This window comes from Perognathus longimembris, chromosome 2 (assembly GCF_023159225.1).
Source record: "Perognathus longimembris pacificus isolate PPM17 chromosome 2, ASM2315922v1, whole genome shotgun sequence".
NCBI classification, from domain to species: Eukaryota; Metazoa; Chordata; class Mammalia; order Rodentia; family Heteromyidae; genus Perognathus; species Perognathus longimembris.
In genome coordinates, this window is record NC_063162.1 from 127,511,055 (window position 1) to 127,526,404 (window position 15,350).

The 15,350-nt window shown below is 34.2% G+C and overlaps 1 protein-coding gene across 1 annotated transcript in view; it reads left to right on the forward strand.

Moving 5' to 3' along the window:
* Positions 1 to 15,350, forward strand: part of Cftr (CF transmembrane conductance regulator) — a 145,613-nt gene that overhangs the window by 66,036 nt on the left and 64,227 nt on the right. Inside the window, exons 12-14 of the mRNA XM_048337623.1 lie at positions 9,451 to 9,545; positions 11,660 to 11,746; positions 13,261 to 13,984. Of these exons, the coding sequence (XP_048193580.1) occupies positions 9,451 to 9,545; positions 11,660 to 11,746; positions 13,261 to 13,984 (906 nt within the window). The remainder of the gene's footprint in view (positions 1 to 9,450; positions 9,546 to 11,659; positions 11,747 to 13,260; positions 13,985 to 15,350) is intronic.

The window sequence follows — 15,350 nt, forward strand, 5'->3', positions numbered from 1 at the left end:
GACTGCTAGTTTACATCTATGAATGGTGTATACACGTCAGCATTGGGCTATGTACTTTACATGAATTGGCCCATTAAATCTGTATTTTCCATTTGTCTGGTGTCAACTTTGCCTTGAATTTGGAGTCAACATGAAAATATGCTAATTACAAAAGTACAAATAAAGTTTCAAGGGTTAATAAAATTTCTAGAGCTAATTATTAGGTTAACAAAGGACAATTCTTACGTCTCAAAACCAAAATAGCCATGAGATTGCCCCTTCTAGTAAAATGTGGGCAAGTAGCACATACATATAATTATAACTGTCTGGGTCCAAGCTATCCCATGAATATATAATGAAATGAGGACTCTTAAGCAGAAACACATTCAAAACATAAAATTTAAAGTTATATTTTAGAAAGCATACATATATCTGCTTAATATTTCAGCTTTTTTAAAGAACCTAGATTTTGGATTCAAAGTTTTCTGAACTGAAGAGTATCAAGGAAGGACTTAAAGAAATTAAGAGAAGATTTTTACCCTGAAATAAAAACCACCTGTGGTGAAATATAACATCTGTAGCTAGCTCTGGAAATCTCTGTAGGCTCCTAATTTTGTAGAGAAATGTTCATACAGACCTCCCTATTAAAGCAAATTTCTGAACATTTAATATGCCTTTTCTAGGCAAAACAGACCTTACATAGAAAATAATATTACAATTTTTGAAACCAAAATTAATAATTTCTTTATATGATAAGAAAATTAAAGTTAGTTTTACAGGATTTGATTATTCTTGATTCAGATTTTATGAATTAAAAAATTGATTTCAACAAATCTCTGTTGAGTTCCTACTTTACACACTGAACAGAGTTAAGCATCCTGCAGCTTGCAAGTATAACAAGGGTTCCTGTCTGTAATGAGATTGTGGCTTACAGATATTATCAGGGAAAAGATTTACGTTATTCACTAAATACTTATGAGTGCAACCATTGAACCAAACTCTGGAATATATTGATTACCAAGACACAATACTTGTCTCAAAGGATTTTCATTCTAGTGGAGGAAACAAAAAAATTTAAATGCAGTTTAGTAAGTTGTATGATAATGGTTAGTACTTGCAAGTAGGAAGTGACATTGCAACTGAGAGATGATGGAGAAGCAAAAATGTTCTGAGTGAAATAGAATAAGGAAATCATTCTAGAAAGAGAACAGAATGTACTCAGTCAGACTGGATCTAGAAAGGAGTATAGTATATCCAGGGAACTATCATCAGTTCCAAATGGCTGAGATTCAGAAGGAAATGAGCATGTATCTCAGCACATGGTGGGTGGGTGGGCTATTATAACCCATCCTGGTGAGAGTTGAACTGGAATAGGATTGTTCTATCAAGAAGAACCTTCCATTAAGGAACTTGAACCTTCATGAAACTCTCCGGAAAAGTTTCAGTTTGGGAGTTGTGATGTAATAAGATTTGTATTTTGCAAAGATGTGTCTGGCTCTAATGTAGACTATGGATAATTTAAGAAGGAGCAAGACTGGTGGCTGGGAGATCCTTCAGGAGAGCGTTGGTGATCTGCTAGGCAGGAGGAGCTAGGGAAAAGAGCAAACTGGCTCTTGAGTCAATCAGAAAGCAAAATGGATCTGTTACTATGTACCAAGTAATATAAGGAAAAAGTTATGCTGTGTGTGTGTGTGTGTGTGTGTGTGTGTGTGTGTGTGTGTGTGTGTGTGTGTGTGTGTGTGTGTGTGTGTATGTGTTCTGGCCCTGGGCCTGGTCATTTTCCCTAACCTTTCTTGATCCTAACACTCTACCATCTGAGCCTCAGATCCAGTTTTGTTTTTTGGTGGTTAACTGGAATAAGAATCTCCCACATTTTCCTGCCTAACATTGCGTTGAACCATGATCCTTGTACCTTAGCTCCTAAGTAGGTAGGATTACAGGTGTGGGCCATCGGCACCCAGCAATGTCAAAATGTTTTTTAAGATTTGTTTCATATAATTATGTTTGAGAATTTACATCCAGTTATTTGAGGTATAATTGACACACAAAATTATATGCATTTGTCATGTAGAATGTGAAATAATTACCACAATCAACTTAATTAATATATCCATTAATTTTCATAGTTACCATTTGTATGTGTGTATAGTAAGAACTTTTAAGATCTACTCTCTGAGCATTTTCCATCATACAACACAATATCATTAACTGTTGTACAATAGCTCTCCATAACTTATGCATCTTGACTGTGACCCACAATGGGAAGTTTCCCATTCTTTTTTCCTCATGCCATGTTTCTTTCTTGGGCAGTGCAAGGCTCTGAGTTCAATCCCCATTTTAAAACACCCCCACCCCGACTATGAATTTTCCATTTGTAAAGATTATGATAAAAACAAGTTGTGCATGAATGGTATTGAGAATTCCATGACATATATTTTAAAAATGTTTGGCAGTGTATTTGTTTTCATGGACATGGTATCTTGAAGGTATCACAATCCTAAATAAGTGAATCTTGGGAAAATCACTCACCTTTCTTAACTCATCTGAAAATTAACCAAGGTAGAAAAATTTGTTATAGATCTCTTCTCAAATTATCTTCTTTCTCTTTCCCATTGGGGTAGAATCTCTTTATCATGCTCAATAGCCTCAAATTTAAAATGGAAGCCCAAGAGTTGGTGAGCAGTCAACATAGGGACAAGCCTGATCCAAAGGCAGCTTTGAGCCACACAGGATTGTTGGAGGAATATCATAGGCAATGGGTATTAAATGTGAAGCTCATCTGCTATTCATTTTTTTATTTTTATTATTTTTGCCAGTCCTGGGGCTTGGACTCAGCCTGAGCACTGTCTCTGGCTTTCTTTTTGTTCAAGGCTAGCACTCTCCCACTTGAGCCACAGCGCCACTTCTGGCCTTTTTGTGTATATGTGGTGCTGAGGAATTGAACCCAGGGCTTCCTGTATATGAGGCAAGCACTCTTGCCACTAGGCCTTATTCCTAGCCTCATCTGCTATTCCTAAGGAAACGAATGGTGAAATAGAAGATACAGTGAATATGGACCTGGAAAACATTTTGGGAAACTCAGAGCAGGACCAAATATATGATCACCTACCAGTATACTAAGAAAGTACTAAGAAGTTTCCCTGTACACCACAGGGACTGGATTTATTTCAGCATTCGGTTGAGCACATAAAGGAAAAATATAGGAAATTAGCAGCTTCTAAATGCCAATTCTAAGGCAAACTAAATCAAAATCATTTACAGAAATCTAGAAAAAAACCCCACAATAATCCACTAGATTGAGTAATTTGAGAGATTCTAAAATATACTATCCAGAAATCTACAGTTAAATGGTTCTAATATAGAGGCAGACAGAAATGAATGATTATTTGTTTCAAATAAGATTATTTAATTAAATAAGATTATTATTCAAATAAATAAGATTATTTATATGAAACATGCAATGTTTCATAAATGGTGTAATACAATTCCCACACAGCTCTTCAGCTGTAGAGTAATATAGGTATTCCTACTTAGCATTTTAGCCCTGGGGGATACTTAACCTCAAACACATTCAATTAAATAGCAGCACTCTAAAGTTCCTCTAACGATTTAAATACAAATAGCAGATCTATGTACTAAAGAATCACAGAGATATTAGCAATTACACTTATTAGTCCACATATGCATAAGTATATAGTTGGACAGAACAGTATAAAATGAGTTTACTATTGTGGCCAAAAACCTAGAGCATCCACTTTTGTACTTTTGTTAATTCCAGTAAACTTGTTTTAGAATTAGTTTTCTAGTAAAACTCTGGTGTAGGACAGGTAGAGAAGGAAAATGATTTCATTTTCCAGGTTAATTAACAATTCTCACATCTCATGCATTCTAGCAAGGCTTTTCTTTTTTCCCTGCAAGTATTTCTATTCCTAGATCTCTTTAAATCAAGTATAACTTGAATCAGCAAATGAACTAAGAAACAGAACCCTAATTTTAATTTATGAACCTCTTAGTGTCGATTTTCTTCTGTGGAAGTTTATTTCTGTTAATAGATATCATACAGAGCTCTGCTGCTTTCTGAAACATACACCAACATGTACCGTACATGTATGCATTTTCACATTTTCTCTCTCTTTGCAACACATTCTTTTTTTTTTTTTTGCCAGTCCTGGGCCTTGGACTCAGGGCCTGAGCACTGTCCCTGGCTTCCTGTTGCTCAAGGCTAGCACTCTGCCACTTGAGCCACAGCGCCACTTCTGGCCGTTTTCCATATATGTGGTACTGGGGAATTGAACCCAGGGCTTCATGTATACGAGGCAGGCTCTCTTGCCACTAGGCCATATTCCCAGCCCTGCAACACATTCTTAGCACTCTTATATTCTCTCACACACCCTGCCTTTTTCTTTTCCTTGGCTCCCTATTGCTTCCTTTTGCCTCCTGTCATAACTACCTCCTCCTGTCCAACTCCTGTGCATGAAGCACAAATATTTAGTGCAATAAATATTTAGTGATTTTTCAGTATTAATAACATTGGTGTTAAATATCTGATAATTTACTGTTAAAGAAATACTTTATTGAATGACATTACCCTAATATTCATATTCCTTTAGCTCTAACTTCTTACCACCTCTCTTACCACAAACATCTGCATTGTCAAGGTTGTTCTAAAAGTGATAAGTGAGCCATAAAATAAGTTTATGGTATTTTCCTATCTTCAAAGTTACAGGAACTCAAATGTACTCTGTAAATATTGCAAAATTACCCAGGATCATTAAATCGAACACTCTAACCTTTCTTTTAAGTTCTCTCTCTGTCCCTCTCTTTCAATATAATAATATCCTGTATTGTTGTCTGTTATGTGCTCAATTCAGTTATACTTGTTCTATTAGCAATTCTTCCTTAATAACTTCTGGGGTTTTTGATCTGGTTGAATAATGTTAGCTAGTAAACTTTAACTTATTTTTAAATAAGTAAATTGATAAACATGTAAAAAGGACACATATCCCATTGAGTATGTTATACACTCCTTAATAATAAACTAATCTTTATTACACACATCAAAATATTACTTTGACCCTCTCTACTAGTCTTTAATCTGAATATTTTCAAGTGTTTTACTATCTTGAACAAACCCATGGTTTTGTGTGCATAAAATCCTTTGAAATTGCTCTTTGCCTTTCAACTTAGCATATTGTAAAAAAGTCAGCCCCAAAGAGTAAGTATTCTGATGAGCAGCTCAAACTCTGGAAGGGACTGACATCATGGATTAATATGCAGATTCTTGGCCACTGGCCGAATTTTCTGAGTAAGCACAGGGCTGCATATTTTGATACGATCTCCAACTGGTGCTAGTTATTGGCCCAGAGACCACACCTGAGAAGTAATGATTCATATACTAGATTTTTTAAATTTTATGTTGAGCAGTTGAGTAAAAACTGAAATGGTAATGAAGAATAATTTGAAAGCAAAATTTAAGCTCTCCTTCAATGAGAAAAATAATTGATCACAAAACTTTGTATTCAATGACTATGTTTTTTGTCTCATTTAAAAAATCCGGCAGTTAATTTTTCTGTAAGAGGTCAAATCATACCTACTACGTTAAATCCAATGGATGAGTTTCCCCTTCAACCTTTTGTATTGGTAACTCAAAAAGAATTCTAGGGAATTCATAGTATGAAACAGCCTTTATTCTCAGGTATAAGGTTTCTGTGAGCAGCGCATGCTCTTATGGGCTTTATGAAAACTTATGTTAGCACAAAGCATTATAACTTTCTTTAGATTGCAGCATTCACATAAGGGACAATCTCCTGTGATGTCAGAACACCAACACCCTCAAAGATAAATATATTACCAGAGTTGAGTGCCCGTGAGAGTCGGCAAAGATAAATGTTTAACAGTGTTTAAACAGAGTGCTTTCTGTTAAATCAAATAGAGAAAGCCAAACACTAATGAAGAAATCTGCAAATGAACAATAAACTAGGTAATCAGAACAGGTACTCACATTAATAGCAGGATATTGGTATTACTAGTGTATTTGTTTTACAAATAATCAAAATTTACCTCCATGTTCCACCACTGTTATGTGTCATTTCAGTAACAGCGGCTTCCCGTTATGATCTCTGCAGTGTTTATTAAAGTTATCCAAATGTACAACTATATCTCATTGCACAGGTATTTACAGCCCAGAAAAGAGCCTGTGGCTCAGAATATTAAAGCTTTCAGATGCAGGGATCTTTTATTTGTACTTAGGAAAGATAATAATATCTATTCTAGACAGAAATATTCTTTCTTTCTTTCTTTCTTTTTTTTTTGGCCAGTCCTGGGGCTCGGACTCAGGGCCTTAGCACTGTCCCTGGCTTCTTTTTGCTCAAGGCTAGCACTCTGCCACTTGAGTCACAGCGCCACTTCTGGCCATTTTCTATATATGTGGTGCTGGAGAATTGAACCCAGGGCCTCATGTATACGGGGCAAGCACTCTTGCCACTAGGTCATATCCCAAGCCCCATAGACAGAAATATTCACATAAAAACATCCCTGTTTTATTAAACTGCATTGATAGGAACCTAGACAAATTCTTTTGAGATTTTTTTCCCCTTCATCTTTTTCAGCATCATTCTGATAAGAAACTCCACGCTTCAGGATTTGATATATAAATGAGATCCAGTATTTGATTTATAAATGAGATATATACTTTCCCTCATTTAAATGAATGGTACCTGTACATACATATGGTTATTAATGATCATTATTTAGTCATTCCATTTATATAGTTTTAAATTTTTATATTTATGTCATAATTTGGGCAAATAGTTGTTTAAAATTTATTAGCATGTATTAATTGCACAAAATACATTTCATTATGATATTTCCATACATGTAGATAATATGTCTTGAATATATTTAACTGAATATGTTTGTTTTTACTGTTAAAATGTAGTCTAGTAGAAATTTCAAGCCAACTATTATGTGGTAATCCTTAAAGCAAGGTAACCTTCTATCCCACCCATAATTCTTTTATAATAAGGTATTAAGATGAACAATAAAATGTCATAGCATAGTGTTATGAAATAAAATCAAATGGCTAACTCAGGAAGGTGAGCAAACAATTCAATATTCTGTTTGGGAACATAATATCTACTTTGACTTCATTTTTAAGAATCATTTTTCTTTTATTGTTATTATGGGTCACAGTTACATAAATTAGCTAATGATTACATTTCTTTTTGAACAGTGTCACCTCTTCCCTAATTTTCTCCCAGTTTCTCCCTCCTGACCTCCCTCTCTCACAAGTTGTATAGTTCATTTTCAACATAGTGTCCAGTGAGTATCACTGCTGTATTTGTTCACCCTTTATGCCACCATTTCTGTGCTCCCCATTATCCTCCCAAAACAGATAAACTTACATATAAGACAAGCAGTTCAGAAATCAAAATCAACATCAAAGGAGAAAAAAAGAAGCAAAATAACATAAAACCTCTGTTTCTATTTATTGGAGTTCATTTAGGTAAAATCATTTTATATGATCATATGGCTATAGTAGCTATTGAGCCTTTGTGTTACTCTCCTAAGAATATTCTTCTTTGGTCTCATTGTGAATTTTACTGCATAATGCATCATGTCCAAGTGTATTTTTTTTGTCTGTTACCATCCAGTATGTTTACTTGTAGATTTATAGGCACGTTTTAGTTATAACAAATGAGGAAAACCTTGAAACCTATAAAACTCTTTTGTAAATTATATTTTTACCATTATTATTGTTGTTATTGTTCAAAGGGGTTACAATTTCATAAGTCAGGTTATGAATACAATGTTTCTTGGTCAATGTCACCTCTTCATTTGTTCTTATTCCCAACTCCTGTCCCCACTCTCATGTTAACATAGTTCAGTCTTTACAAAATGTACATTGACTATAATGACTGCCTTCCTTCTTCCATTCCTATGCCCCACCCCTTTTCTCACCTCCAAAAACTTGACTTTTAGTTTAATAGCACATGGCCACATGCATAGCAGTTCCAATAGCAGTACATCTATCAAGGTCATGAAGACCTGTGCCTTGAACTAGGGCATTTGATTCTAAGTACAGTGCTTATCTTTGCATGGTCCCTTGTGCATTCCTTGTAATAACACACTAGTAAAGTCTATGCCATTAGCCCTTAAGCATCTATATTTACTCTAATGAGAAAATGGGGCATATAACCCCATTGAGTAAACATTCTACTCAAGGCCAAATGGAAAGGAATACCATGTTCAGATCACTGGGACATCTTCATTAGTAAATTGCAGGAGTCAGCAGTGCGGTAGAATACATTATGGACTAATATTCTATCAGGCATCAAGTCACTTCAAGTATTTACAGCTGTCAAAGGAAGATACTATGCTTCTGTCCTAGTCTATTGTCCTTAGTAGAAGGTAGAGACAAAGCTTTAAACAGGGCATCTTTTTCCCTCTGGCCATTGTTAAAATACATGTTCTCTCTCTTTCTCTCTCTCATTCTCTCTCTTCATTCACAAATTAAACATGTTTTTATTAGTTCATAAAACAGAAACAAAATGTGCAGCTTTAAACTCTATAGAGTTTTTATTTTTAAATAAATTAAATTTAACTACTACCACTAGTATTAAAACATGGTGCTCAAAGCAAATCACAGCATCATTAATTCTTTTGCTAAGACAAAAGTTCAACACTAAAACATTCATAAGCTGAAAACATATAATATATATTAAATAAAAACATGTCTAGCTTTTTACAGAAAGACAGACATTTCAAATATACCACAAGAAAGTAAAAGGAAAAATTTTTAATATTATTTCTGATAACTAATAAAAATAATATTACCAGCAACATGGCTGGTCCTTTAGTAGTGATTGTCACTGTTTAGAAAGCTTGAGCGATATGTGTTTCCTACTTTGTTAAAGTTTTGTTTTAGAATTTAAAATATTATACTTGAATTGTTAAAATTTATTAAATACCTGTTATTTTGTGAATTTTCATGATATGACATTTAAAAATATGTATCTAGGATTCTAAAGGAAAAATTTGGCTAAACATACATTTATCCTTTCTTAAGAAAATAAATATAGTGAAATTTCATTTGCATTTTTCCTTTAAAGAGTTAATTGGAGGTAAGTGAACTTTAGCATACTAATAGCAATTGGGTTTGTATAATGGGCCTATGGCTAATCTACACATATATTAATATACTCACAAAACGTCTGTATTTTACTTTTCTGTTCAATTGTTATTAATGACCAGGAACAATATTATAAAATGAAATAAAATTTTACTTCTAAGAACTTAGCACTGTTTTTGTAATCAACTAAGTGAATTTTATTTAAAAATTGAGATGAAATATTTAAAATTTTAGCTATGGATAAAGCAACGGTCTGATATCCAACTGCATTTGAAAGAAGATGCCTTTTACAGATTCAATGAACAATGAACACCTCTTTAATTTTCTGCTTTTGGTAATAGGATATCTCAAAGTTTGCAGAGAAAGACAGCATAGTTCTTGGAGAAGGTGGAATCACACTGAGTGGAGGTCAACGAGCAAGGATTTCTTTGGCAAGGTGAATATTTGATGATTGGGTCAATAAAAATTTAATGTAAATACCATGTATGGAAAGTATTAGACACATTTCTCTACTACTGCCTTATATTCTGTTTCAGGAGTTGAAAATTTTGTGGGAGAATCTTATGGCTAGTGACTGAGAGCCATAGTCAATGATGTAGTATTAAGAATTTGTAAAGATTCATAAATCATCCCATGACAAAAAAGGAAACCTGTATGTGGTGTGTGTCTGTGTGTGTGCATGCATGTGTGTGCATGTGTGTGTATGCATGCGTGTGTGTATGTGTTTGTGATCTCAATTTTCAATACGACTTTGCGAAGAAAGAATTTCAGGAGGTAATAGAGGATGGTGGACATTAACTTGCCAACAGTCACACAGGGAAAGAGTAGAAAGCCACACAGAAAAAAAGTAGTCAGCATGTGAGCCAGGTCATCTTGACTCTGTATTAATCTGTGCCTTGATCTTGACATTATACTGTGAAATAATATATTTAAAAAATTGTAAGTGAATGAGCAAATCAATGAACAATCTTGAACTAGAGCCTTACCTTCAGCATTCCATTTTATATGCAGGTAAGGTTTAGCATTTGGCTTCTAGACATTCAACATAACCTTTGTATTTACCAGTTTAAGATTTGTTCTTATTGCAAACTTTGTTCTTGTTTTCAGAATTGTTACTGACTATTATAAGAATATAATTTGTAATCACTTGAGAAACTGTGTTCATAGACATAGAATATGCTTAGTTTTATTTTTTTCTGTTACTAATAATACACAGACTAGGTAAATTGTAAAGAAAAGAGGTTTCTTTTGACCCACAATTCTGATGTAAGTTAAGAAGACTTGTCAGAGTCCTAAGACAGTACTGTAAATCCCCTGTTAAGAAAGAGGAAATGTGTGTGTGTGTGTGCTTCTGCGCACGTGCACGTGTGTGTAATACTCCCTGCCCTCTGTGTTTCTCTCATTTTTCGTAAAGCCATTAGAATCCCATTATAGGGACTCAGTCTTGATGCTTATCTAATCTTAGGTCCTTTCACAGATCTCATCTCTAAACACTATAGTTGAATTATGTTTCTGCTCAATACCTCACATTGGAGAGGAAGCTCCAATATGAGATTTGGAGAAACTATATTGAAACCATAGCAAAGAAACAGCACATCATGTAGACAAAGAAAGACCTTGAAGTTCTATTTTGATGGAGTCCTTTGCCCTCCCATGTTGTCTTCAAAGTAATTTACAACATCAAGTTTCTTTTAGATTTTAATTTTACTTTAAACTTCAGTTGGACTAGAGGCAGTTATTAACAATCATATCTGAAGCATTTAAATGTTTTGATGAGATTATCTCATGATTATTTTAAATCAACTTGGAGTTTTTTACTTGTAAAATTTTATTTTTTAAGGTTAAAAGGTAATATAATATACATACACATTTTATTGTCAATTATTTATCCTTTCCCTCTTTTTTTGAGACTTTATGTAAGAGGTATAGAGACAGACAATAAGGAGCAAAATGAAGTATCAATTCTAAATCCATGACTACTGCTATCAGTTTGGTGATTGTAGTTAACACTTTGAAAATGACTAAAATATTGATCTAAGTCCTTCCATTTGTTTGTTGTCTTTGACATTTTGCCATTGAAATAGTGTATTTTCATTGTTTTCTCAGCAAAATGGAAGCTTGTGGAAGGGCAGTGACTTTATAGTATTTTCAGCATATGATTCCTGCCTCTAAATAAACAATATCACTTTTGTTGTTGTCTAATATGCTATTTTAAATTCTATCATATCGTGCAGGTCAGTCTGTAACATGTACTCATTTCTGCTTAGAGTCAACAAAGCTTTTATAGCAGTTGTTTTAGTGTTGTTTTTTAAAGTGTTATTAAAAGCCATAAAAATCACTCATGACTTGTCTCAATAACCTTTCTTTGATATAATCTACACTATTAAAGTCATGCATGAAAGAAGAAGTTTCTAACAGTGTTACTTTGCCTTGTGTTATGAAGTGTTATATCCAGGAATGCATGTAGTAGACTGTCTCAAAACATCATCTGTGTTCAATGAAATGAGAGATGTTGAGGAAAATCTAATTTAATTTCAATTTTATTTTTAGAGCAGTGTACAAAGATGCTGATTTGTACCTCTTAGACTCCCCTTTTGGACACCTAGATGTTTTAACTGAAAAACAAATATTTGAAAGGTATGTTATTTAAATAATGATGCTCATGTTAAAGGACAGGAGAAAATTCCTATAACCTCTACATTATTATGGACTACATATTATCTCTTGTGAGCATATGTACCCACATTATTGTATGGTAAAATACAACATGGTACTTAGCTCTAATCTTCATAGCCAAATTTGAAGATCACTTAAAATCTTTCCTGGTCACCATTTGGTAAATATATTTCTTACAATGCTGTAGTATTAGAGCAGCCATCATGTCTGTGTGTACAGTATTATTGCCTGTGACAAATCTTTTATTATTTTTATTGGTTATTATACCTATTTTTTATTTGCTTTAGTTGGCAGAGTATTTTATTCACTCTTTATTATATGGTAAGCTACTAAAGGAGGAACACAGCAGAATGGTTTAGTGGTTTAATAGTGAGTATCCAAACTAAGTACCCACCTCAATATTTCCTTAGATCTCAGTTACATAGCTCTCAGGGCTTATAATGTGAAGTCCTCCAAAGCAGTAGTTATTTGAATTGATTTCAAACTTTCAAAGTGATTTAGGGGAGTAGCTGTTGCACTCTACTAGAAGTAATTTTAATGAATAAGGATATACATGTATGTTCAAAATGGTATCATTACTCTTAGAAGCATTATTTCCTAGAATTCAAATTTTTGCTTTAGTTCAGGTTTTAATTTTATGCATCCTCAAGAGATGTAAAATATTGTAATACTTTGCTTGCTTTCTTTTACAAGATACTAAGATATTTAGTCCTTAATTTTACTACACTAAAATATAAAGCCAAGGAGAACATCTGTCCAGGCACTATTGCTCCCTATCGTAGAATTTCGTGCCTTTATTTTGCTTGTTATTTTCAGTGTGTGTATGTGTGTGTGTGTGTGTGTGTGTGTGTGTGTGTGTGTGTGTGTGTGTATGCACATTGGAATAATTTCTCCAGTCACAAATCCCAGTTATCTCATCCCAGTGACTGGAATGGCTTGCCAACTTCCACCAATACAATCTCCATTCAAATTTGTTCCAGTTCTCATTTTCCTTCAGGAGCTTCCAAATCAATCTTAATAGTCTTAATTAACATGCTCAACATGAAATATAAGAGGAAGTCAATTAAAAATTTAAAGAACAAAATATCTCTGACATTTTGAGGATATGTGGAGATGTAGACCTTGAAGGTCAGATGACATTGAAAATGGTCTCAAATTTTCCCCATTTTCTAGGGAAATAAACTAGACTCAAAATGTAGATGAAAATAAGACACTACTGAATATCAACATTTGATTTCTTCTGGGTCTGTTACCATTCAATGTTACCATATTGCATGCTATATCATGCTGTAAGAATTTAAGAAGCATCAGATTCATTATTATGAAGTATTTACTATTAGAATCACTTTAAGTTCAATAACAGAATGGTTTGATAGAGATTTTTATATGATGAAACATTGTTAAGATGACATATATTTTATAATAAAATATTTATGAAATTGATATCTTATGTATATCTTTTTATATTCTTAAAGCTGTGTCTGTAAATTGATGGCTAACAAAACTAGGATTTTGGTCACTTCTAAAATGGAACATTTAAAGAAAGCTGACAAAATATTAATTTTACATGAGGGTAGCAGCTATTTTTATGGGACATTTTCTGAACTCCAAAACCTACGTCCGGACTTTAGTTCAAAACTCATGGGATTTGATTCTTTCGACCAATTTAGCGTGGAAAGAAGAAATTCAATCCTAACTGAGACCTTACGCCGTTTCTCCTTAGAAGGAGATGTCTCTGCCTCCTGGAACGAATCCAGAAAACAATCTTTTAAACAGACTGGAGAATTCGGAGAAAAAAGGAAGAACTCTATCCTCAATTCAATCAACTCTGCAAGGAAATTTTCAATTGCACAGAAGCCTCCGTTACAGATGAATGGCATTGAAGGGGATTCTGATGAGTCCTTAGCAAGAAGGTTGTCCCTGGTTCCAGATTCTGAGCAGGGAGAGGGGAACTTACCTCGCAGCAACATGATCAACACGGGCCCTACATTTCAAGGTCGGAGGAGACAGTCTGTTCTGAACTTGATGACACACTCAGCTAGCCAGGGCCAGAGCATTCACCGGAGGACCACAGCATCTACACGAAAAATGTCCCTGGCTCCTCAGGCAAGCTTAACTGAGATGGACATATATTCAAGACGCTTATCTCAAGAGAGTGGTGTAGATATTAGTGAAGAAATTAATGAAGAAGATTTAAAGGTATGTATTGATTATTAATGTTTTTGCTCCAATTCCTAGACTGAAATTGAATGCAACGTCCTATGGAGCATGCGCCCTTCATATCATGGGGTTAGGATAATGTTTAAGACCTACAAAATCCAAACCTTAAAATTAAGAAAAACAAGGGAAGGTGTGGAACTGGAGGGGTGAGAGAATGTTAAAAAGGGCTGAAATGGATCAAGAGGCATTGTATCCACGGTTTATGGCTTGGTTTAATGGCAACTCTTTGTACAATTACTTAAAGAAAATAAAAATATTCAATATTTTTTCTCAAAAAGGTTTATGTTTTATATAAACATTTCCACTTGGGCTTTTATACTTAAAGTAAATATATAAATAGTTTCGGTTATGTACACACAAGAACTATTTCTATTTAGAAGTAGACTATAAAAAACAGGAATCATATGTTGTTTCTTATATAAATCTTGAGTTTAATTAGTGTGGGATTTCAGATCTTTTGAATTTGATTTGAATTTATACTTTGGGTTTCTGGAAAAACTTCTTTAAAAGAAGATGTATGAAATCCAACGTATTCTAGTGTCAATCTTCAGACTGAAAAGACTGACACATTGGTTTAAAAAGCAAAGTGATTAATCCTTAAACAGAAAGCAATATAAAACAGAAGTGTTGTGGTTGATTGTTGTCTATTTGGTATTTGAGTTTGAATTCAGGGCCTCCAGGTGCTCTATCACTTGAGTCAAGCTTCCACCTTAGCATTTAGCTGGGTATTTCAGAGATAGAGTTTCAAGGACTTTTCTACTTGAGCTTGCTTTAAGCTGTGATCCTATAGGTCTCAGCTTCCTAAGTAACTAAGATTACAGATCTGAGCCCTAGGAACCTGGTAATTGTATTTTACTAGGTAATTTTCATGCCTTTGGATAGTTTACTATGGAAAGAGTTGCAATAGATTAACATATTTAATAGCATCAGTTATGTAAAAGCAGCATCACAAGTCATTCAATCTCTAGGCTAGAGTTTCTCCTTTGTGAAGTGAAGGACTAGGTGATCCCCAACACCCATACTTTCAGTACTCCTATAATTTAAAAAAGATTTCTTAAAGAATAATTCATCGTGTGGTTTGGTACATCTAAGTAAACATCTCAATTCTGAGCCTGTATATCTAGTTGCAAAGAATGAATAATTAATATTTGTTGATTGTTTGTACTTCCTGGCAGCATATAGCTTAGGCCCCACTGCTATGTGGATGATATCGCTGTCATCCACAGGTAAGGAAACTATACCACAGAGAAGTTAAAAAACTTAGTTCAAGGGGCTGGGGATATAGCCTAGTGGCAAGAGTGCCTGCCTCGGATACACGAGGCCCTAGGTTTGATTCCCCAGCACC